The 26,320-nt window shown below is 40.1% G+C and overlaps 1 protein-coding gene across 2 annotated transcripts; it reads left to right on the top strand.

Annotated features, from left to right (window-relative positions):
- Positions 1,061-8,222, top strand: LOC109230950. Of its 2 annotated transcripts, none has more exons than XM_019396448.1 (16): positions 1,061-1,351; positions 3,421-3,516; positions 3,619-3,726; positions 3,918-3,953; positions 4,188-4,298; positions 4,435-4,518; positions 4,616-4,734; positions 5,266-5,367; positions 5,722-5,838; positions 5,920-5,985; positions 6,256-6,322; positions 6,782-6,835; positions 7,123-7,212; positions 7,567-7,593; positions 7,698-7,724; positions 7,849-8,222. In XM_019396448.1, the coding sequence occupies exons 2-16, from the start codon at positions 3,457-3,459 to the stop codon at positions 8,014-8,016; spliced, it is 1,236 nt and encodes a 411-aa protein (XP_019251993.1). In that variant the 5' UTR covers positions 1,061-1,351; positions 3,421-3,456; the 3' UTR covers positions 8,017-8,222. The 2 variants fall into 2 exon arrangements, with proteins under 2 accessions (XP_019251993.1, XP_019251994.1); XM_019396449.1 differs by lacking the exon at positions 1,061-1,351 and adding an exon at positions 1,660-2,297.

The following is a 26,320-nucleotide window of genomic DNA, read 5'->3' as shown; positions in this document are numbered from 1 at the left end:
TAGGTCGAAAGATTAATGGATAAAACTACAACTCCTAGTTTTATTTGATGCCTCGCTACGGTGGCAAAATCAGAAATTTTATTAAGCGTATTTAAGATTAAATATATATAGATCACAAGATTTAATTTTTTTAATATGTGGGGCATGATATTTTTCCTTTACAGAGTTAGTTATTTTTAGGCATATATAATATATAATACTTATGTGATTTATAATAGTTATCTACTCATTGATATGGGTACATGCGTAGAGCACGTACACTAAAATTAGTGTGTGTATATATATATAAAGTAATATTTGAACATATATACACCATATAATTTTTTGACGAAAAATATTCAACAAATTAGCTACGCCACAGCCTCGCAATTGCTATAGTATCATTACGTCAAGTGCTAGATCACGTTATTCATTACGAGCTTGATATTAATGTAGATACCAGATTAGCTTTTTTTTAATTGTAAAAGATACATGGTCCAGCTTCTTTGAGCTTTCAACAAGTCCTTAAAAAAAAAAAGAATAAAGTAAAAAAAAAAAGTGTACTAAACAATTTAAAAAAAAAAAAGATGAAAGAAAGAAAGCAGTTGTACTGAACATGATTGACCCTAAACACGTGTACTACGTAGATAACTTGTTTATATTCCTAGGATACATATTATACACACACCACACACACTATTGTATTTAATTTGTATGTGGAAGTTTTTGTTTTTTAAAATTTCATATTGTCAATTACTATCATATCAAAAGAGAGGACGCGATCTATAAGTACGGAGACAAGAGAGTATACGTTATATTATATGTAAGTGGATGTTAATATATTACTAATACACTGTCTTATACCCTTGTGTGTAGTATATATTTTGTATTCCTATGTGTATAAGTATTAAATATACACACACATATTCTTAATTAATTACCAAAAACAGTATTAAATACACATATTCTGTATATTTAATTCTACGATAAAAATACTAAATTGAAAAAAGCAAGCTAATGGTGGCGGCTTTTGGTGCGTTTCCTAGTGACAACATGTGTTGAAGCTCCTCTAAAACGTGGCGCTTTCGACAGTTTTGTCTGTCCAAACTCAAAGACCTTTTCTTTCCCCCACCCCCCTCACTAACCCACCTACCCTCCATTACCCACCTACCCACCAATACCACCCTACCCTCTCCCCTTCAGTTCTCTCCATAGACTCAACATATAAATACACAATAAATATAAGATCTTTTTCCCATATTATTCGGTGACGTACTAACTTCTTATATTCTTTAAGTTATTATTATAATTACACCTTTCACTTGCAAAAGAATCAAAAGCTAACTCTTCTGGGGTTTATCTGAATTCTAAGGTATTTGTTCATATTCTCTGTTTTCCTCCGTTTCATGTTTTTTAGTTTTTTATTTGCATGAGCTGATCAGTTTTACTAATTCTTGATTAGTAATATTAATTTTGAGTGCTGTTGATGCTAATTCTATTAATTTATATTAAAGTGTGTAATTATGGGGTCTGTATTTTTCATCTTGAAAAGTCACGAGTAACGTTCTCTGTTCATTTAATTCTTCCCCTTATTTTGAATTTCTAAAGTTCTTGAATCCTGTTGAAACATCAGTTCCTTTATTAGTACTAATTTATTTAATACGTTTTTATGAGTATTTTATATTGGAATCAAAATTATGAATTTCACTCCTTTTGTTTGGGTAGAAAAAGCTGCTTCTTTTTGTTATTTATGTGCACAGCTGAAGTTTCTTTCTGCAGAAATACTGAAATTCTGGTGAGAGTATGTGTTGTTAATTTTTTCTTCTTAATTCTGGGTTCCTGTTATTTTTTGTAATCTTTTTAGTTTGTATATGTGATATTGACAAATCACTCTATGGATTGAAATTTTTGATTGGGTATCTCTGTTCCTGTGGGCTATATGTCTACTTTTGCAAATCTGGACTTGCATGCAAACAAAATAAGGTGGCAAGTGGAATTGACCAAATCTGTCTACTCTGCATGCAAAATTTTCCAAAATTAACAAAATATACGCTTTTTTAATGTTGATGGCAAGAACCTTTCTGGAATTGGATTCCTCTTTGAGGGTGTCTCTGTCTACAATTTTTCTTTTTATTCCCCTGAGTGTATGTATGGAAGAGGCGCCTTGGAGCAGAGGAACGGTAGAAGTTGTTTCCAGTGTGACTTATAGGTCACGGGTACGAGTCGTGGAAGCAGCCGCTTGCATGAGGTTAGGCTGTCTACATCACAACCCCGAGGTGTGACCCTTCCTCGGACCATGCGTGAACGCGGTGCTCTAGGTTGCCCTTTTTATTCCCCTGATTGTGTGAATTGTCTTGTAGGCCTAGGTACCGGGCTCATCCTAACGTCTACTAGTATTTGCGGTACATAGCATGTATGTGTGTTTGTGTGAAAATCCACTAAAATTTCAATAGATTTAGATCGAAACCCATAATTTAAAAAGTACAATTAGTTCAGTGTTAAAAGTATAAGAATCCTAAAAGGTTGAACCCATCAAGTTTAAATTTTGGATCCCCCTCTGGCCGTAACAGCTTCTTGAGTAGGTCTTCTAAGGGCATTAGAGTTCCGATTCTGATAGGTGCGCCTGCGCCTGTTTATTACGTCCAAGTTTCTTGTTCCTATTAAACCCAACCTTAGTACTTAGTAGAAGTGGTTAGCGGGTAGACAGTTTATATGCCCTTAAGTGGTATTACCAGCTATTCTGTAGGAGCGGTTGATTTAGCAATTTTAGTACTCTTTAAGCAGAATGTCAATTTTAGTACTCTTTAAGCAGAATGTCAAGAAAGCAGTGCCACGGCGACATGCAATATGACTTGTCATATAATGGTCGGTGGAATGTTCTCACTGGGTTCGTGCTTGGGTAACTCACTTCCTGTGTTTAGAGCACTGATTATAAAGCCTTTTAGTGTTATTTCACCCTACATTATAGCATACACCACATGGCTGCTCGGGTGTACTGCTTTGCTGTGCACTTGTAGCCAAGTAAGTAGGGTGAAATAAGAGCAATATCTGAATTATTCCCATATGGTAATTAGGTGGGATTGTGCTTTGCTTGAGCGGAGAGAGGGTCTATCAGAATACAATCTCTCTACCTTCGCAAGGTAGGGGTAAGGTTGCTACACACTACCCTTGCAAGACCCCACTTGTGGGATTACACTGGGCTTGTTGTTGTTGTTGGTAATTAGGTGGGAATAATGATAAATAGTGGTCAAATACTAGGGAAGCATATTGTAAATATTCTTTTCTGAATCCCCTTCCATACGTGTTGATAACGGGTTCTACAATTAATGTTATCTTCTCATGAGTTGGAGAAAGAAAACTTTTAGGAATATTTTTTTGCTATTTTGCCTACACTATTTAATGGTTATCGCTAACGTATATATCAAATTGTAATTGCTGCAGCTTGTAATGAGCATCTTTTTGATATCATAGTCACCTATGGGGGCATCTATCATGGCGGTGGCGACACCTAAGAAAAAGAGTGTCTTTGTTGACGGGGTATGCAAATGCATAGTAGCTAAATATCACATTAACTTATTTCCCTCTTTTCGTGAACATTCAGGTTTATTGTTTGCTGAACTTTTGATAATGGGAGTGCAGGTAACATGGGGAATAAAGGTGAAACAGCTGCCTTTTATGGTGATTATGTGTACAGTTATGTTGTTTATTGTGTATAGGACCACTAATTATCAGTATCAACAGACAGAGGTATGACGGTTCAATTATTGATTTCTTAATATTTTGTCGCTTGTATTTAGATAATAATTGAATGTCTAATATAAGAGATAAGCTAATTGCTATGTGAGAGAAAAGAATTGCTCATTCGACCTTTTAATGCTCTGCCTGAGAACTATGCCGACACTTTGCTGACAACCATATTTTCCTGTTTACCTTTTCAGATGGAGTCGAAGTTAGACCCCTTTTATTCTTCAAAGGTAGTTGCATTCCTATTCTATTTTCTATATTTCTTATTACCTTTAACAGCAGAAGGTATGGCAATGGTGTTGGCAAATAGAAATTGCAAGAATCTCTATAAATTTATTACTGGCATTTGTAATTGTCTGTATGAAAATGACACTATATTAGCTTCCGGTTCTTGCATGAGCTAAAGTATTCGGCAAAAACATTTCATATCAATGGTACTTAAGTTTTTCTGTTCTTTCATGCAGGATTCCGATGTGGATATCACACGTTTGAACAGTTTGCCTCGTGGTATTATTCAACCAAGCTCAGATCTGGAGTTAATGCCTCTTTGGTCTACAAGTGGTTCGAGATCCAAGGTCTATCTCTTCTCCTTAATTGCGGAATAAATAGAGCAGCCTCCTTTAGTATTTCTAATTTTCATTGTTATATGGGATTAAAACTAGCCTTTCTCTTCCACTCACGATCTTTCACTCGGTATATTTCCATTTTCAGGCTAGCATTTCTAGCTCTCGCAACCTGTTGGCAATTGCAGTTGGTGTTAAACAAAAGAGTAATGTTGATGCTCTTGTCCAAAAGGTAAAACATCTTACTTGTCTTTGTTCTGGAAAAAAATTGTAATTGACTAATCTGTCTGACTTTCTATCATATCTGATGCCTGATTTACTTTATTCAGTTTCTTTCAGAGAATTTTACGATTGTCTTGTTCCACTATGATGGACATGTTGATGGCTGGTGGGACCTCCAATGGAGTAAAGAAGCCGTTCATATTGTTGCAAACAACCAAACAAAATGGTATGAACTAATATCAATGATTTGGAATTAGCTGAAATGTCTATAGTTTGAAATCAGAGATTGCTGTCTTCCTAATCCTAGGGGGAAGGGGGATGTAAACTAAAAAATTTCACTATGACCTGACCAGAAAAGGGGAGTTGGGGGGGGGGGGGTGTGTGCAATTCATTATCTTGATTGTGGACGACTGATTGTTGTGCTGTCAACGAAAGCAGAGAAGAGTAGTCGTTTGGTTTCCAATTGCTGGAAGTTTGTCTTTCTTCATATCTTATCGTGGACAGTCTGCTACCTGTTGCTTAACAGATGATAAACTCTATTGCTTTTGACATTGAAAAATGAAATTGAAATCCAATTTTCGAGTTTTTATCTAAGTAGCTTTCCTTTAACTTGTATTTGCCTTGTAACTCAATGATTGGAAGGTCTATCTAAGACCTTCATTTTTTGCAAAATTGTCTTCATGTGAATTTCTATGACCAGTTTATATGTTTATGAAGTAGAGGATCTTATCAGTGCTGTGATTTAATTTTGAGTTAGGTGGTTTGCGAAGCGGTTCTTACATCCTGCTGTTGTTTCTATCTACGATTACATTTTCCTTTGGGATGAAGATTTGGGCGTGAAGAATTTCCACCCTGGAAGGTAAAATATGGGTCAGTCTTCATATTTATGGGTCGTTTTTAGCTAGAGTTATGGAGGCTTTCCTTTTGTTTTGGCCTCTTTCCCCTAGCTTTAAAGGGTAGCCTCGGCGTAACTGGTAAAGTTGCCTCCATGTGACCAGGAAGTTACGGGTTCGAGCCGTGGAAACAGCCTCTTGCAGATATGCAGGTAAAGCTGTACAATAGACCCTTGTGGTCCGGTCCTTCCCGGACCCCGCGCATAGCGGGAGCTTAGTGCACCGGGCTGCCCTGCCTCCTAGCTTTATCATATTTACGGTGGTCTTACAAGTCCGTTTGGCAATTTCTTTTCCCTATTGGATCTTCTCTTTTTATTCAGGTACCTCAAAATTGTGAAATCAGAAGGACTGGAAATTTCTCAGCCAGCGCTGGACCGAAACTCAACAGATATACATCATAGAATCACAATAAGAAGCAAGAAGAAAAGGTTCCACAGGTGAGCTGTGATAATCCAACTCTTCAAATTTAATGTTTTGGAATATTTTGGCAAATATTAATGCACCTTTTATTTAAGCAGAAGAGTGTATGATAGTAGAGGTAGTACAAAATGTTCAGATGAAAGCGAAGGTCCGCCATGCAGCGGGTAAGTTTTATGCAATTAGGACGATTGCTATTATCCTTGGGCCATATTTGATCTTGCTTTCTCTTTTACATTAATTGAGTTAATGGATATCTTGTTTTCCTGTGTGGTACACTTTTCATTTTTACATTACCAAGCTTTTATGTCTATATAAATGAGAATCTTTTAAATAATTTTGAGAAAATTTTGCTTCAAGCGTCTTTTGAATTTGATGAAATCTTTTGAGATGTTTCGCAATCTACTATAATGAGTATTATCCACACTCTTCTGCAGATTTGTGGAAGGAATGGCTCCTGTTTTTTCAAGATCCGCTTGGCTTTGTGCTTGGCATCTTATACAGGTATAATTATGGTATCCGTCTCAGCTGACGCCCATATTTTCTGACATTTCTTAAAGCAATATGAAACAAATTCACCATTGTTCTTGTCAAGATAAAAAGCAATTTATGTCCTTATCTTTTTGGTTATGTATATGCCAACGTAATTTCCGAGGAGTGTTCTTTGAGGGATAGCTTAACTATCTTTTTATTTTCGTTAGAAACTTATGCAAGAGTTAACAATATCTTTATGAAAATGTGTATTTGCTCAGTTTCACTTGGAGTTACTCTTCTACTGTTTTAATGTGTTTTTTATTTAGTTAGGATCCTCCATTTCATGTGCGATTGCTTTTCGCTTGCACTTTGACATCTAATGCTGAAGCATTCTTTGCGTGTTCTTTTCTTACCTGCTTTGTTTTTCCTCACGTGTACTGATTTAAACCTACTGGAATGATATTCTAATTAACCGCTTCTTTCTATCAGAACGATCTTGTTCACGGATGGGGAATGGACATGAAACTTGGTTATTGTGCACAGGTTAGATCGCTTCTTTATGACTGCTAAGTATTGGTTCACTTTTATTCACTTGTTATATTATGAGGTGGACATGTAAAAGTTCCTTTAAATGCTTTTTTACTCGGTTTATTCTGATAGAAGCACAGAGTTGCATAATATATGAATTGTTCTGCTTCTTTTCTCGTTGCTTGGAATTTGATTAAGATATGCTACAGGATAGAAGAATTCTGTGAATGCTGTTATTATTATTTGGAAGTCGTGGGTGCATCCACGATTCTAACTTAACGTGAAACTTGAAATTGTTGTAGGGGGACCGAACCAAAAAAGTTGGAATAGTTGATAGTGAATATATCGTTCACCAAGGCATTCAAACTCTGGGAGGGCCATCTCTGAAAAAGGTAATGTTATGCACTATATCGTTGGTTGGAGCGTTGAGACTCAATTTGGTTGTCCTCTTTTGTTAATTATCCAAAAGTATGTCATAATTGCATTCAGGTTCTTATTCAAACTTCAGTTTAGGTGTAAATAGATGGATAATTACCGACAGAGTTTAAGTTTTGTGCATCGACGTGTCATAGATGTACCTACAATAGCATGCAACTCTTCATATTAAGTTTAATATGAGTAACATGGAAGATAGACCAGTGACCTATTGCCAAAGTTAAATTACTTTGACAGCGTAATCGATAGAGTTTGCGATGTTATGTGCTCCTTTCATTTGCCTCCACTTACATTGCTCCATCTTTGTGCAGCGTTCAAATCTTGACGAGTCTGCGAAGGTATATAAAATTTTACTTCTCTGCTTTGGCACTTTGAGAATTTTCAATGTCAAGCTTTTGCTGATTCTTGTTTTTGTTTGTTTATCTTTCCTCTTGGCTATCAGAGACACGACGTTGACGTGCGATCTGAGGTGAGACAGTGCTTCTATTCTGCTATGTTACCACACACATTTTCAACAAATAGTGTTTTATAGTTTAAGTTACCAAACAGTTTTCTTCAGTGTTTTAGCATTCTATTCATAATTTCAATTCCAGATTCGAAGACAGTCAACGCATGAGCTACAAATATTTAAGGAACGGTGGGAACGAGCTGTTGAGGAAGACCAAAACTGGGTGGATCCATTTGAAGCTAGCAGCCGGAAACGTAGACAACGGCTTAAACAAATACGAAAATTAAAGATTAAGCTAAAAGACGATGTTTAACGGTAAGCAAAGACGCTAATACTGGCTTGATTGAAGACAATAATACGAGGTTAAGCTTGAGCCAAATGTCATTATCGTCATGTCACTTGACCGCACCCGTCCAGTTGCAGGGAGACTTGTAAATTATTATTTTGTATAGGCTTATTGAATCCCATGAATAGTTTATTGTTTCATGGTTGTGATAAGTTCTCCAGCCTATTTTTTAAGGATAAGATCAAAATAACCACTCGTGTACTGAACATAGGCCGACAAGTCCATACAATCTTTTACGTACATGACATCTGGCTACAAGCCTCTAAGAATACAATCTTTTACGTACATGACATCTGGCTACAAGCCTCTAAGAATACATAATTTTCATAAAGGTCAGGACAGATACAAAACAATACACGTCTAAATAATACTAACCAAACAAGCAACTCCGAAGCAAATGGAGCGCACTAACATCTTCCGCTGAGCTGATAGCCTACTTGGAGGGATTGATGTTTTACTATAATTATATTTTATATACCCAATAACTATTTATGTACATTTTAAGGGAATTGATGATAATAATTAGTGTCTTGAAATTGCTCTAACATATCTTCCACTCTTTCACATTTTTCTCTCCATATCCCCTATCTCCCCCCGCCCTCGAGAGCAACAATTTTACCATTGACAACCATTAAAAAGCTTTGAAGCTTTGAATTCGAATTTGGGTTTTCAAAAAGCATTGTTTGTTTGGATTGGATGTTGTTGCAAAGAATTGAGAATTCTCTCTACGCCTCTCTCTATCTCTCAATTCCAAATTTTAGTAATGTAAAGCAAAAGAAAAGAGAGTAGTAATTCCACCATTGACAGCCATTAAAAAGCTTTGAAGTTTTGATTCGAATTTGAATTTTCAAAAATCATTATTTGTTCAATTGGGAATGTGGTTTGGAGTTTATATCTCAATTTTGAGGAGTTTTTGGTGAAGATTAGACTTGATTTTGGCTGAATTTCAGATTGGAACTCAAAAAAGAAGAAGAAGACATGACATACATTATACTGCAGAAATTGTAATAAAATTATAGAAAAATTGTAGAAAAATTATATTCTGTTGTTTATATATTTTTCTTTTATTTATTTAACTATTGTATGAAAGTTGAACAACATTGTATAAAAAATATATTTAAGTTGTATGATATTGTAGTTGTATATAACTGAGTAGAAATAGTGTATGATAATTGTAGATAAGTTGTATAATATATATTTAGTTGTATGAAATTTATTTTTACTATGTATAAATCAGATACAAAATATACAAAAGACATATTGTATAAAATTTGTATTTAAGTTGTATGTTATTGTAGTTGTATGTAACTGGGTAGAAATAATGTGTGAAAGTTGTAGATAAATTGTATAATATATAATTAGTTGTGTCACAGCTCCTTTTTTACACACCTACCCTGACGGATAAATGTATAAGGGAGTTTTTCCATTTAAAGTGACATTATTCGAAATGGGATCATTTATCTACTTTTAGAGTCGCCACTTGGGAAAGGATTGGCTTTTGGTGTCCCAAGTCACCGGTTTAATTTAAATCCCAAATCGAGGAAAAATTCGACTTCCCAATTGGAGTCTGCGAGCCAGAGATTCTGTGTAAGGAATTCTGTTGACCCGAGGGAAGGTGTTAGGCACCCCCGAATCCCGTGGTTCTAGCACGGTCGCTTAAATTATTATACATGGCTGAAATTCTAGTTTTAAATACATGCTCGGACCTATAGTGCAGTTTTAATATTATTTACCGCTTATAATTTATTTTTACGAAAGTGAACGCCGTTTAAGAGCGTGCTTTTGGATCACGTCACATGAAATGCACCCGGATCCTCAACACCTCTTATTCAACGTTTTGAGATTTGGATTTGGGTCACATGAAATGCACACCTGACTTTAAGAAGGTAATATTATTAGAGAACGCTCCTAAAGCGACTAACGTGTTATTAACTTTGCGGGGGGCCATGGAAATTTGCTAAATGGCACACTTAATTTCTAAAATATTTTAATATGGTACTTAATGAGGGCCCCGCAGTTTATATGTTTTGTTTGGCGAGGCTCGTCTCACGTTTTATTTAAAAGCCATTCTAGAGAACTATGATTTTTACTACAATGTTATCTCGAAGGAACCTAATTAATTTGCATTTTTTTTTTCTATAAACTCGGGTCTCGAGTTCAAGTCCGAACTCAAACAAGAGAAGGCCCTCTTAATTTGAGCCCGCTACCTAACTCGAGAACCTAAATCTATAATTGCAATACTGATTTTCATGTTCTAAATGCCTGTTTCAACGAAATTTGTCCTTCAGCAATTTTTTTGGCCTTACAGGCTTGGGCCCAACTCTGTCACGCAAGGCTGGTCAGGTGCAGACCTAGTGCTGGGCAAATTTGGCCCATTGTTGTTAACTAGCACTAGTTTTATAGAACAAACCAAGAGGGTTTTGGGCCAGAAGCCCAATTGAATTCAGGTAAATTAGTGAGAGGATTTGGGCTTCCCGGGAGCCCAAACTTAATGTAAGTCCAGATCCAAAGCCTATTNGCATGAATTAACAAAAGGGTTATGTTGTATTCCGGTTCATGTCTTCAACTTGAGATTTACATGATAAGTACCTGAGAAATTGTATACAGAGAAAGAGGTAAGGTCAGCAGCAGCAGAAGGCAGCAACAGCTCAAAACTTAGTCTCAAATCTCAGTATTAGTACCAAAGGAGACCCAACAGCTCAATAACCAACAAATAAACTGGAATTTTCGACTTGAATAGACCAATATCAACTCAGAACCAGCTTAGGAATCTCGAAAAATAAACCTCACATATTGAGAATGTTAAGGCTAGAATCTGAAACTGTTAGAATTTTAAGCAGCTGAAAATTTTCAATCCTGCACTGGCAGGGATTTTTAAAACTTCCAGAGAATTTTTCCAGGGTCTAACCCTTGCTGCACAAGGCAATGTAGGTGCCTTTTATAGGCAAAACCTAAAGCTACCTTCAGATTTTAGTTTTCTTTTTAGTCCCTCTCTTATTTAGCTTTCAGTCCCTCATTTTTGAGACTTATTACCCAAGTAACAACACTTATTTTATTAAAAACTATACTAAAGTCTATTCTAGAAGGTCCTACACCTATTGCAATTCCTACACTACCCTTCTCTTGCTTTTACAATTACTATTCCTAATAAAACTACCCTTTTCTATGCCTAAACTATCTTTCTACTAGTCTGAAATTACCAAGCTATACTAAAACTGTCAGCTATAACCAAATCAATAATCATACCAGAATATTAAATTACTTATATCAACAGAAAATGCTAACTCAAATAAATAACACCTAAACAGAATTCAAAACACCAATATTAAACAAACAATTACTAATATTTAGATTAAAGTTTAATTACGAACTAAATCAACCACTAACACTAAACAAATCAAGGATAAAAATTTTAAGGAAAATTACTACAAATCTAAAGCAACACTAACTGGAAAAATAAGCGAACAAAAGATACATAAATCGGAAATAATAAACAAAAATAAGAATTAATACAAACAGTAACCAAAAAAAGGAAAAATGGAAAAGGAAGAAAACTCACTGTTGGAGGCGGGTAAGCTCGACTCGATCCCCGAACACGCGAATCCTTTTTTTTTTTTTTAAAAAAAGATTCTTGACCCGTAATATACCTAATCAGGTGTCTTAAACAAGGAGACACCTGGTTAAGGATATTAGGGTCGAGAACCTTAAAAATGTTAAACTAGGGTTTCATTTTTTTAGATTTAAAATTCGAATATTTTGGTTAGGTTTTGAAGGTTATCGTTTGGAGATTTGGAATGAGGAGGGTGAGGGGAGTGTATGGTGTTAATTTGGTTGAGTTTGGAGAAAGTAGGATTTTGGCCGAATTTTAGATTTAAAATCCGAGCCTTTTGGTTGTGATTTGAGGGAAATTAGGTTGGGGGTTGGAAAGAGGAGGATGAGAGGATTCCATGGTGTATTTTTGGGGTTATTTGGAGCAACGCCGCCGGCGGCGAGCGGCGGCGGAAGGTGGCAAGGGGGCGGAGATACGGCGGGGCTGCGGGGGTGACGATTTCCGGTGGGGAAGGGAGTGGGGTGTGAGGGAGATGAATGAGGGGGTAAGGGGGGGGGGGGTTCCGACATTTTTATACCCTAAACCTCGTCAGTTCCGGACCGCTGGATCAAAATAGATCAACGGTTGAGATTAATACCATCTAAACTACGTCGTTTTGGGGTTTGGGGGTGCTGGACCGGGTGAGACTGGACCGGGTTTGGACGGGTTGGGTGCCAAGTCTGTTTGGGCTCAGCTATTTGGGCCCAATTCTTGGGCAGCCCTCTTTACTTTCTTGTGTATTATATATTTTTTGTATTTTGTATTTATTTTGTTTTTTCTTGATTTTATAAAAAATGCTAAAACAAAACAAAGACTCAATTAAACTATTTAAACTCCTAAAATTACTTAAAACTCTATTTAGAAATAAAACGCAACAATTAACAATTAAGAGTGCAACAAGACTATTTTTTGCAATTTTTCTTTAAACTTTATTCTAAATCTAATTAATGCCTAATTAATACTAAAATTGTGAAATTAAATTCTTAAATGCATGTGCATATTTTTCTGTATTTTCATATGAAAAATGCAACTAATTGACACAAAAATTTAACAAAAATCACAAAAAATTGTAAAATAATAAGGAAATCAATTATTTGAAACTTTTGGAATTAGTTTGCTTAGGGCAAAAATCACGTGCTCACAGCTGCCCCTCTTTGCCCGGAAACACGAAGGGTTTTCGTGCAAAGACAAGTGAGCGAAAATGAGCGATTTTTGCCAGTTTGCATATTCCATGTGAAGCATCTTGAAAGAGTTGACCGTACCCTGCTTCTGAGGTTGCCTACATATCCTTGGCTAAACAGGAATCAGGTCAGTGTAGTTCGGGAAAATTTGGTAGCTGGGACTACCAGGAGCTGTGATCTCATTGCTGTTGCTGCTGCTACTGCTTACTGACCTCCTTATTACACCAAAAGAAAATCAAAAGCTAAGCTAGCTAAGCCTATCAACTATGGGTTACAAGATTCCTATTTATAGATCTCTTGCATCTTTGATCTTGAGCCTTAGTTGATTCTGCTGTGGACTCCGATCTGAATCCTGATGCTCACAAGTTGTGATGCTGTTTCTTTTCGCAGCATTGAGTCAAAACAGGGCCAACGGAGCTTGTGACTTCAATCAAATTTTGAGCAATCCGCGCCCTTGCTTGTCTCACATTTGAGTTTATCTTTTGTTCTTTTCTCCTTTTCTTGATTCCGGATTGAGATTTATTCCATTGGTCATCTCACACCTTGCGTCTTGAGGTTAACCTGCTTATGATACCAAAACGAACAAACGAACGAAATTTTCTGCCCCAGTTTTCACTAGGAAAATTTCGTGAGTTAGCTGTGACACAGATCGGATCGGGCATGTGTAGAGAGATCCTCGGTCTTTGTTCTGGGATTTTTGGAAAGAAAAAGCTCCACGGTTTTTGTTCCGGGAGATCCTCGATTTTTGTTCCGGGATTTGGAAAGGAAAAGCTCCACGGTTTTTGTTCCGGGAGATCCTCGGTTTTTGTTCCGGGATTTGGAAAGAAAAAGCTCCACGGTTTTTGTTCCGGGAGATCCTCGGTTTTTGTTCCGGGATTTGGAAAGAAAAAGCTCCACGGTTTTTGTTCCGGGAGATCCTCGGTTTTGTTCCGGGATTTGGAAGAAAAAGCTCCACGGTTTTTTGTTCCGGGAATATTTAGGGAATGGGATCCTACGCTACCATGATTTGTTTTTTTTTTTTTTTTTTTTTTTTTTTTGGGATTTTCAGTTTTTATTTCTTCTCTTTTTTTTTTCTTCCTCTTTTGTTTTCCTCTCTTTTATGTTTTCCTTTTATTTAGGCAAAATGCATTAAAGAATTTGGGGGGGGGGGGGGGGGGGGGAACTTCCTTTTTGGTCGTTTTCCCTGCTGCAAAGCTGTTTCAGCGCTCGCGCACTTTCATTTCCTTTTGGACTGCACCTGCTTCTTGCATGGTTGCTTTTGAATTAAACCTGGTTTCAAACAAAGAACAATTGTTAGCTTGAAACGGTGGTTGGTTTTTGGCCTTGTATCATCTCAATTGCTTGATCCCGGCCCCCATTTCCGTTGAGAACTTGCTGCTCGCTTGCCTTGAGAGTGAATCTGTTTTCAAAACTGACCGGGTTCAACCTTAGGACTTCATGATAACTCGCCCGTATGGGCTCTAGCCTTTTCACTTTATTCTGTCTTGGGACTTTTGCCTTGGACTTCCCTTTTTCAATGTTTTTGCTTTGAAAGCATTAAACAACCATGGTCAGTCGAGATGGGCCTGACGCACTCGCTGAGGCTGGGTATTTCTTTGACTCTGACCAGGCGGAGCCCTGTGACCGGTTCTGCCACCTTTTTTTGCGTTAGTTACGGAATCAGAGTTAAACCGAAAGGGATTCAAAGAGAAGTATGCAGAAAGGCAAACAGATGAGTGTAAAGAGAAGCATCCTTTCGGGAAAAGAAGGACTTATCTGGGGTGTGCATGTTGGCTTTAAATAATCATGACATGCTTCTTGGACTGGATGCCTGACCCACATAAACTTTTGGGCTTCTCGTGAACCCATAATCAGTATTTCAAAACCAGGGAACTTGCTAGGACTCTTTGAGTGGCGAGATGTCTTCTTTTCGGCCGACAGCGCCTTTGCGGGTTTTCGCCAATCGACCTCTCTTATTTCTCTTCTCACCGCCGCCCGAGATGGTGCTCTTTACAAGTTTTCACCAAGCGGACTCTCTCATTTTTAATTTCTACTACTCACCATCGCCTTATGGCGCCCGAGAGTTTTCACCAATAAGACTCTCTCGTTTTATTTCTCTCGATTGGCAATTGTGGTCAGATTTCAACAACGATGTTTGCCACTTCCCTGCCCTTGCCAATTGATCGGAAGGACTTGGACAAGGCTTTGGGATAAAAAGGATTTTGGGTGGAACTACAACTTTGGAACCAATTTCGGTGGATTCATGGCCGAACCATTATATCATCTGCCCCAGTTTCAACCTCTTGGGAATTGGGATTTTTGTTTTAGTGGACTGAACCCCAGAGAGAGGCTGCCTACGTACCTTTTCAGGATCAAGTCAAACGTAGTTCAGGCCGCTTTTGTTTTTTGGTTGTTTTTGTTTTTGTTTTTCGTTTTTCTTTTTCCTTTCATCATATTTTTTTTCATATATATTTTTCTCTTCTCTTTTTTTCTTTTTCTTTTTCTTTTTCTTTTTCTTTTTCTCTTTTTTTTTTTTTTTTTTTTTTTTTTTTACTTCTGGGTTCCAAAGAGGGTAGCCAAAGGAGAGTAACCGGCTCAAATGGGTTTACGAAGGGTTGATAGTGTTTGGATAGCGAGAAGAAAAGCCTTCATCATCTCAATTGCACAAAAGCCATCGCCGAATGAGGATTAGACGTAGTACCTTTTTACCGCATCTGCGTTGACTGCTGTCTCAGGATCATTCCCTTCGATGTCTCCCAGATACAGTGCTCCTCTTGGCAATATTTTCCGGATGATGTATGGACCTTTCCAAATAGGGGCAAACTTCCCTTTTGCTTCCTGATGATGAGGGAGAATGCGTCTGAGTACCAGCTGTCCCACTTCAAAATTCCTGGGACGCACTTTCTTATTATAGGCACGGGCCATTCTTTGTTGGTACAGCTGTCCGTGACAACCGCGGCCATCCGTTTTTCATCAATTAATGACAATTCTCTAGTCGGGTTTTAACCATTCACTATCCTCAATCTCCGCCTCAACGATTATCCGGAGTGAAGGAATTTCCACTTCTGCAGGTATGACTGCTTCAGTACCGTAAACTAACAAGTACGGTGTTTGCTCCAATTGATGTACGTACTGTGGTGCGATATCCAAGTAATGTCGAAGGGTAACTTTTCATGCCATTGCCGGGAGCTTTGAATCTCTTTCTCAAAATCTTCTTGCTGTTCTTCTTTGCTGCCTCGCCAGCACCATTGGCTTTTGGCCGATAGGGAGTTGAGTTTCTTATGCATTATCTTGAATTTTCACATACCTCCTCCATCAGGCGACTGTTCAAGTTAGCTGCATTATCGGTAATAATAATTGCAGGAATGCCAAAGCGGCAAATGAGACTGGAGTGCACAAAGTCTACACGGCTTTCTTTGGTGACTGACTTGAGGGTGATGGCTTCAACCCATTTTGTGAATAGTCGATTGCTAACCAGTATGAACCTAATGCCAATTCGAAGCTTATAGGCTCGATCGGCCCAATGACATCCATGCCCAAGCGACAAACGGCCAAGGTGCTGACATCGGATGGAGTTCTGTCGGAGGTGCATGAATCAAGTCGGCCGTGACACCTTGGCATTGATGACATTTCCGAACAATAACTGAACAGTCCTTCTCCATGGTTTATCCAGTAATACCCGCTGTCAAAAATTTCTTCTGTTCAACACATTAACCATTCATGATGAAGGTCCAATTCCACTCCCTGCTATGTGTGCACTTCATGCATAATTTCTATCCAGAGTCTCTTCTTTTCGGAAACGTCAATGCGGAAAGCTCACCCATCTAGCCAAGTTGGAAGCGATGCCGGGGTTCCTTTTATCAACATCACGCGACGAGACAGGAACATAGCGCATGCGTAACATTAAAAAAGAAACCACTCGCATTGTCGTCTAATGGTTTCTTTTCTATCTCCGGTGGCCTGCTCAGGGTATTCCTGTGGTTTTTCAGAAATCTCTTTGATATCATGATACAGGGCTGAACCACTTGGTTCCACCTAACCGCAATTACAAATTTACCCGTTGCTTTTCTTTGATTTTGAATCTCTAAAGGGTCAATTGGGCATTGCCTGGGTAAGGCAACATTGAAGCTAGAGTGGAAAGTGCACGGCTAGTTCATTATGACACCTGAGGGATAATACCTGAATTCTACCGACTTAAAGCCGTTTGGTGAGATCTTCCACATGCTGTTTCGATAAGGAATGAGCCTTAAACATCTCGAGGTTTTCCCATTCCTCCTTGGGCTTGTGCGGATAATCAAGTCAGATCCCCCATGAATTAATAAATCTTCACATCTTGGTCAATTGCCATGTTCATGCCATGAATGGCAGGCTTCAAATACTCAGCTGTAATTGTTTGTGCAAAAGAAACGGAGCCTGGCTGTAGCCGGGTAGTGCTGCCATTGGTGATATTTAAGATCGCCCGCAATACTACACCTCTCGGCATTATTACTGCTCCAGCATCAAAGAACATTTTCCAAGCACGATGTCCTCAGAGATGGCTTACCACCGAGTTAACTTTCCTCATCTGGAAATAGGTGCTTAACGGTTGATATTCCTCGTCGACCGGGTTTTTCAGCCAAATGATCCGCCAAAGCCTGGCTTTCACTGCCGTGCGATGTGAACATAGACTATGTCAAATTCAGTGGCAGGGATTTGCCAATTTTGCACCTGCCCAGTGGGATCGGTTTTCTGGAAATAATGTATTTCAAAGGATCCAAGCCTGGTTATTAGATAGGTGGTATGGGCTGAAGATAATGTCTCAGCTTTTGGGCAACCCACGTCAGGGCGCAGCATGTTCCTTTCCAACAGGTGTATTTGGCCTCGTAGCCAGTAAACTTCCCTTGCCTTAGATAGTAAATTGCCTGCTCTTTCTTCCCGGTTATGTCGTGCTAACCGAGGACAACAGCCAAAAGATTTTCCAGCACTGTCAGATAACAAAGAAGAGAGGTCCGTCCCTGCTCTGGTGGGAACCAATATATGAGGATTTGTGACAAATATTCCTTGATTTTTATCGAAAGGCTCTTGACAATTCGGACGTCCAACTTGATAGCCGCATCTTTTCTTCAATGCTTGAATATGGGTCACAGGTGTAGTCAAATTGAGCGATGAACCGACTGATATTAGTTTACGCTGCCCAATAAACTATCACCTCCTTCTTAGTTTCTTGGAGGAGGTATCTCGAATGGCCTTTATTTTGTTGGATCAACTCATACCTCTCCGCTTTGTGACTATGAAACCCAAGAGCTTGCCCGATGGGACTCCGAAAGCACATTTAGCTGGATTCAACTTCAGAATCATACTTGCGCAACCGTTCAAAAACTTTCTCAATTCTCGAACGTGATTCGTTCTGAGTTCGTGACTTAACGATTACACATCCACATACCACCTCTATTTCTTGATGCATCATTTTCGTGGAAGATGGTGGTCTGGCCCTCCTATAAGTTTGCCCCAGGCATTCTTTAGCCCAACGCAATGACCCGTAACAGTAAGGTTCCCCATGGTTGTAGTGAAAAGTGTCTTTTCGGCTATCCTGCTTCATCCATCAAAACACTTGGTGATATCCTGGCGTAACAGTCACACGAAAAAGACTGTATTTCATGTTTGGCGCAGTTTATCAACAAGGATGTGAATGTTAGGTAACGGGAAAAATTATCTTTGGGACCTTTGCCCTGTTCAATCTCGGAACTACACACACTCCGGGTTTTTCCCGTCTTTCTTTTGGTACTGGAACCACATGCCAATCCACGTGGGTATATCGGACCACTCGAATTACCCCGCATTTAATGTTTTGTGACTTTCTCTTTGATCTTATACTGATATCAGTTTTGAACTTCTTTGCTTTGTTGTACTGGAGACAGCGGGAGATCGGCAATGTGCACCACTAGGTCCATACTTAGTCCTGGCATGTCGTCATCGACCAAGCAAACACATTTAAAGATTCGAACAGGAGCTGAATTATTGCTATCTCGAGTGTGTTGATCCTGTGTAATGCTTATTTTGGGTTTCCCTTAGTTTCTTCGCGTTCCAAATTTAACCGGTTCAGTGTCTTCAGGTTTGGCTTAGGTTTGTTCTCAATTGGTCCAATTTCTCGGTTGACTCCCTAAAAGCCTCCTCATCATCATATTCCGATTCTTGATGATCATTATTTCAACAATAAACGTCTTAGGTGGTGATGTGCGTGTTTGTTATGAGTCAGGAGGCACTATCCTTGGGACTATCGCGTGGCTAGATTGACGCGGGAGGCATGGTAGCATATTGATGCATTATGTGTTAAGTTGACCAGCTCGCAGGAAGTGTTGAGTTGAGGAACACTTGAAAATGAATAGGAGGATTGAAAAGTGGTTATTGGAGAAGGAATTTCAATCCAGACAGGTAGTGATAACGATGGAGGAAGGAGTGCGTGTATACGATTTGAAATTTTGATTTTGCAGTTGTCATTTTCTTAGGAATTGGTATGAATGCATTCACCAATGCCACAGGGTGGCGTTCTTACATTCAGGGATGTCGACTTTATAAAGAACATTTCCATGCACTTGCAAACGGTAAAAAAGAACACTCCGAATGCTGAGACGTCAGCAACTGTATTAGGATGCACGACTCGATGTAGTTGCGTCATGTAAAGGGTGGCGCAATGGAGGGTCTTTAGCATTCTTAAGGGCGGGACTCCGCCTAATCGGGAATGGCGTAGCCTTCCAAGTTTTGGAGTTTAAGCCGATCGGACTTCGGACCGGCCGCGATATGACTTCGAGGAGGCCAAATAGGTTTTCCACTTTCAGCAGACGCTTACTAAGGGTACGCCATTCGGTATCTATTCACAATGGGCTCTGTGAATATGGCCCCAAATCACCACTCTCAGAATTTGTCAGTGTTTCAATCCAATAGCATTTGCCCAATCAATACTCACGCCACACTAGGTGGTATGTGCTATCTTTTGATGCCTTACTTTCTCCAACGTCCAATTTGCCTGTGCAACAAGGCTTCGTCCATCCCTTTTGGTGTCATTCCTCTTCCGCCAGCAAAATTATTTTACGATATAATCTTTGGTCTTGACATAGAAGTATCGTAGAGATATGGCAGACATACGGCCTGTTGAACTGAACAGGATCGCCTAGACCTGGAGGAGGTACTGTGAACATAATTCAAGATAACCTTTGCATTAGATATACTTCTTTCACTTATCCGTTCTCTATCAGCGCCGATTTCTCCCTCAATAAATTGCCAATGGTGATGCGGGGTTTAGGGAGCAGCAAGTAGGAAACATACCAAAAGAAGAAGTTGTTCTTAGCTGAAGATGATTCCCAAAGGACTTACCGACCCGCTTAATGGTCCTGTTTGGGCGATGAAAGGTGTTACCCAGTATCGGTCAATACTTTACTTGGGAGGTATCGCACCCAGACCATATAGTAATCTTCCTTAAGCATGCCAAGATCTTGTTGAGCTACACCACCCGTACTTGTTTAACCCGTTTTATCGTTGCTACCTGGCCTGAAGAAACGCCCAAGCTCCATAGCTCTACTGCAGAGATAGTGGACAAATTCTCTTCCTATCCGGATAATTCGTTTTTTTCGTCTGGCCGGACGGCAAGAATTTGAGGTACGAGTGAAATGGGCGTTTTTAAAGAAAGCTGAACACGGGCATGGAAGGAGCAGATCTAGTACAGTGTATATTTCTGTATGATAACACCTCGCGGATTGGCCCGCTGATGCCTGCTGGCCTTTGTCACGGAACACAGCTGACTCCAAACAAGATGTTAGCCCGTCGCCTATAATAAGAAAGTGCAAACAGCTTGGCGTAACACCCAAAGTGAAATTTTATGAATCCTCACTTCCTTCCCTTTGCCTGTGGGACCAGCTTGGTACATCGCACCGGCCCATTCTCCTCCCAATACCAACATGGGGTATAATCAAGAAGCCAAAGGAAGTTGATGGATTGCCCCTATTTGGAAAGTAACTCCAGAATACATGACTATACGACCGTTGAGAAATACTCGTTGCCAACTTCAGTCCGGGTGGAAGCACTGTATCCACGATTCTGTGCGCGTTGAAGCACTATCTGAAGGGAATGCATATCCTGAAGCACACTGCAGTACGCAAAAAGAAGGTTTTATCTATTATAGACCTCTAATCATTTCATAGTGGTGGCAGGGAGTGCGGATTGGCGGGTCATACTTAGTGGCAATTTGAGAATGAATTGAAGGCTTTCTTCTCGCTGATCACCGAATCCACTCACTATCACACATCGCTTCGGATTCCAAAAGGCCTCCCCCAACGAAGGAAGCTATTGTGAGAGGCCAGGTGTAACTCCTCATGCTTTCCCTATATGAGCGTGCGATAGAGTCCCTCTCACTTCTTCGGAGTCATACCCTGGCAATGACAGCTTAATAGAAGTTACAATATCATATAGAATGATATTAAACAACAAACAAGAAGAAATAAGAAAAAGAGAAATAGAAAAAAGAATAACGAAAAAAAGTAGAAGAGAAAAAATCATCTTAATACCGCATAAAAGCCCTTGTAACAACAAACAAATTATTCAGACGAAATTATTTTTTCTGGTCCCGATCTCCAATTCCTCTGCAGAATGTGGAAAGAGGTGGGAGTATAACAGGAAAAAAATATGTCCAAAAAACCCCGAATATCACTCCATCCACCATAGACTCGTTTGACATAGTAACCCTCACACTTGACGGTCAGATGCAAGGCCTTTGTTGTGGGCTGCCCGCCTTCAAGGAGGCTAAGTCATTCTTACTAAGAGGAGTGGTTGATGGCAAAAAACCCTTTCTGCCATCTCTTTCGAGGCTGCTCGACTGAAGTTTCAATTGGCACGTATGCCTCATTCAAAGTTTTCTCACAAAGATCTTCTGATAGTTCGGTAGGATTTTGTCACCAAATGAAGCAGGGACACCTGTTAAAGGGTACTTTCTTAATTGATCCACTGTCTCATAATCAGGCATCTTCAATTTTTGCTGGAAGAAGGCTTCTGCTGTCTTCAGCATCTCACTGGCCTTTTGGACGGTAAAAACGCTTTCCGAGCGGCAATTTCACATTCCTGCCATTCGAATATTTTCTCAATAAGAGTTCTTTCCCTGGGAGTTCCCTCCGAAATTGTCTGTTGCTTGGTATGCTGACACTGTTTGCTGATAGTTCCATGGTACTGCCAGAGGGGTCTGTCCATTTGAGCTTCATGTTAGGTATCGCGTCCAATAACACCACTGGCTTCACTGCAAGCCGAGGCGGTTTAATTGTCCCGTACCAAATAGGCTCCTTTTGGTACATATATTGGTGTTTTCCTCCTTTTACCTCCAGCTCTCCTCGGAATAGTGACAACCAATGGTTTTTCTTGGCGGTCCTCGCGGAACATAGAGAATTCCATTCTTAAGAGAGTTCATTTCTACTTTGTCTCAGGTTCTGTCTCAGTTTCAGTTTTGACAGTTTCTGTTCTCCCCTCCCTTTTGTCTTGCTTACGGGGGTAACTTGGGTTTCTTTTCTGCATCGGCAAATAGCAATCTATGGCTATTCAAAGCTGGAGTGCAAGACTCCCTGTCTTTCGACAAATCAATACCGATTTACCGGCCATTGTTGTGTGTAGCGGGCAGCGGTTTTTAGTCCCACATTCGGGCTTTCTTCACCCTCAACACTATTTTCGCCCCCCTTGTTCATCATATACTTCCACAGCTTCTCAATGTCCAGCAGTTATAGTACTATGCCTTCCGCTCCTGAATGGTAAGCACAATTTGTGACCCTGGTTGATGTTATGAAGACTCGCGGGTTCTGTTGCCTGTTTTTGGGGGAATATGGCTGCACAATTTCATCTGACACGAGGTTCGAGGAACAAACTGGAATAAGGTCCACCTTGATCGTGTATAAATTTGGTCTCCTGGAGCGGTTCTCGGGGACGAAAGTTATTCTGGCCGATGTCGGTGGATTTTATTGTTCTGGTAAGGATGTTGATGTTACTTAGGAATGAGGTGGGATTTTCGTTAAGTACTTGTGTTGCGGTCGGCCGATAGGTTGTGCATTTCATGACCGCAAATAAGCGTGTCAGGAGCATAGGCCATTTACCAGTATGAGATAGTGTTGAGGGTTCTTTCAGAGAACACCGGTCTAGGAGCCCGATATCTTCTTCCCGCCCGATGCCGCCATCACTGTTGTCTTCTTTTCTTTTCCTGCCTTTGGCCTTCCTCCAGGAGCCCTGCCTTGGATGCTTGGGAGGTTGGCCCTTATGGCTGACTGCTCAGATTCTACCGTCTTTTTAACCCATTTCTCCTACATTCTTCTCCGATTTTTAATTGGTATATATTGCCTCGTGAATAGGTTTACCGCATGGCGGCATCATATTCTGAAAATAGTCCTGCTTCCTGGGCTTGGAGGAAACAGTGACCATCTCTACCTCATCCATTGGAGGTTTCACTCCTCGTACGCCTGTTCGCGCTTAATTGCAATATTCACGGAAAGTTCTGAAGGCTTCTTCTTGAAGATTTGCCAAAAGAGTTTTCTATCCGTGCGCGATGTCTATTGTGTGTAGCTGAATTGTCGGAACAAGAGTTCTCGGCAGATTTCATCCCAAATATGCGCAACGGAGGCACTCTTGATCCATGTACTTCTGAAGCGTAGCCTAAACAAGCTTGTCTCCAAAATATGCCATCAACAGCTCTTCTTTGGTACGTGCGCCCCGTACTGATTATCAATAGCTTCTTAGGTGAAGCGATTGGGGTCCCACACCGTGTCCGTCATAACTTCTCAAATTTCGGTTGTTAATTGAACCCCTAACGGCAAATGTACATGAGGAACATACTAGATCGTGTATGGAGACAACTCTTATTGCCCGCTCATCCTTGCATGTTGTTTCAGCTCTGCTGCGAGGCTTCTCATTCTCTTTGCCATTTCTCCTGCTCTGGTCTTTGGGTTTGTCCTGCCTGGTGTAGAGCTCGTATGGGGGTGGCTGGGAGTATTATATGGGATATTGGAGGATCTGACGGAAATACAGTGGTTTTGGAATATTGAATGCTGAGGGATCAAGGCAGGCCTTGGCAGCGAGGTTGTGTTTAGGCAGGCATTGTGGATGCAGTGACGATGTTAGGCAACCGCTTCGCCGCTGGAACACTGGGGGCGAACCTCAAGAAGGCATTCCAACGAAATGAGCGGTCATGGTAGGCTTGCCCAAAGGGTAGGAGGATGACTGATGGGACCGTGGTAGCACCTCCGCTCTTAGGGAATAACTCTGGATCCAGGAATATTGCTTGGGGGTTCCTTCCAATTGTTCCAAGCACCCACCATTTCCCATCAGTCGCAGGCGGCAGAATCCGATTTTCTTCGTGTAAAGATTCAGAGCCCGGGCCCCGAGATGGGGCTATCTTTCAGAGATGGGGACCTGCGGGCAAAGTCATTCTGTAGAACATTTCCACACTTCACTTTCGAATCTGGTAAGTATTGATGGCGATGGCTAGCTTACCACAACCAAACACACCTCGTTTCCTAAAAGCTAGGCTGAGATTGATCAGTCAACTTACCATGGTTAGTTGTGAGACAAAGTAACATGATGCTAATTCGCACATTGGGCCGTGTGATGCACCTATACAGTCATAACGAATTGTTCTACATGTTTTGCACTTGGTTGCATGCGTCATCCCGGCTTTTTCTTTTATACTTTTTTTCTTTTTTGATATTATCTTATCTAATCTGTTTTCTGCTTCTATTCTCTTTCCTATTTTTTCTCTCATTTTCGATCTTCCCTTCTTTGTTTTTTCATTTTCTCTTTTCCCTTTCTTTTTTGTCATGGTTCTCTCTCCTCAGATTCCTCATTTTCTTCTTTGCGTTATCTTTTCCCTCTCGTTATTTTTTCTTCTAATTTCCTCCGCTCCGTTGTTTAATTTTTAAGGGGATACCGGATCGAGATCACTATGGAGAATTGCCTTACAGTTCAATGATCCCTGCATGAATCCAGACAAGCGTTTCTTTGCACATGAACAGCAAACTAGTATGCATAAATAAAGATAACAATTGTTTTTTATTGGTAATGTTCAAATAGTTATATTAATATACAAAATGCAATTACAATAGCTACTAAGTGACTATTTTGACTTTTATCTTTCTTGGAAAATAGAAAGTTACAAAATTCCGTTAAGGACCACGAAAATTTACAGCGAGCTTAATGAGGTATCATTCCAAAGCTTCATTATATTCCCTGTCGCTCGTCGGGGCCCATCCACTCGGCATCTGGCCAATTATTATAGCGGTGCCTTCTTGCGTGCGACCTTTTTTTGCTAATCTGATCTAAGATTCTCATAACCTGGTGACAAATATCATCACGGAGGCAAAGAATGTGATATGACCCCATTCCGTTCACCGGTCCTGATCACTATTCTGATCATGTAGTTGGGCTAATCGTCTTCTGATTTTCTCTCCGATTGACCTTTACTCTTGAGTAGCCGGCTTATCTGTTAGTTGCGAGCCTCTAGTCCTAGAGGAATCTTGGGAAGTGAAGAGTCTTGTAACTTAATTATGTTCCTTCTCCATATCAAGTCCGATTATTCATAGCATTGTTCCCTTCGGTCGTATAGCTCTTTCTTTCGACGGGCTGCCTTTCTTTCAAGAGTGTTTATTTTTTTCAATGTTGGCAGATGGGTTTTCCCTCATAGTTTTTCTTCCATGTTGCTTACAAATCTGGGCTTTTCTCTCAGTCTTTTTGCCCATGAGCCGGAAGTTTTGCCATGGCTTCCCTCGGATTTTTTCCAATCTTCCTGACAGTCTCGGACTTGTTTTCTTCAACCTCTCTTATCAATATCTCGGATCAAGATAGATCTTTCTTTCTTTCGAATTCCTGGTGACGTCTATTTCTAGTTGTTGAATTATGGCCTTTGAGAGCTCATTTCTCTGGGCTCAATTGCTTTTTATCACCATTCGTCAGCGCTCGACTTCACGCTGTTTTCGAAATCGAAGCTCCTGAATCCGTGTCTTTTCCATATGCTCCAGAGCTTCTGTATCCCTTTTCTTTAGCGCAACCAGGATTCCCTTACTTCGCACTGAGCCCTTCGCTTGTTATTGGTTGTCTACATGTGGCCTTTGGCGGTGGTCTCTCGGGGATTGGAAACATTTTTACCTAGAACCATTATACCATAGTATTGGCGAAGCTCTAACCTCACTCTCTTGGCCCGGTCTTGAGTTACCATAGTGTTGTATGGGCTCCGAGGGCTACCTGCAAACTCACTTCCTACTTTTCTGTGACTTTGGCCTTCAGGGAATCGCTAGACCTTTGGGCCCTAACTTCATCGCACTTGTCCCACTCAGGTTCTTCATCGTTGTGCAGCGTCTGAGATTTACCATCAGATTGTCGCTAACACGCGGTAAGGAGCATAGGGAGCTGCAATGCTTCTTGAACTACCTCAATCAACACGAGCATATTTAAGGGTACCTCTGCTGATGTATATACCATCGCTTTGGCAGCGTATGGCAGGCAAGCACATTTCATAAGCCCATTTACTTTA

Source organism: Nicotiana attenuata, chromosome 8, assembly GCF_001879085.1.
Source record: "Nicotiana attenuata strain UT chromosome 8, NIATTr2, whole genome shotgun sequence".
Classification (NCBI taxonomy): Eukaryota; Viridiplantae; Streptophyta; class Magnoliopsida; order Solanales; family Solanaceae; genus Nicotiana; species Nicotiana attenuata.
Note: the sequence above shows the minus strand (reverse complement) of the source record. Positions and strands in the feature narration are given on the sequence as shown.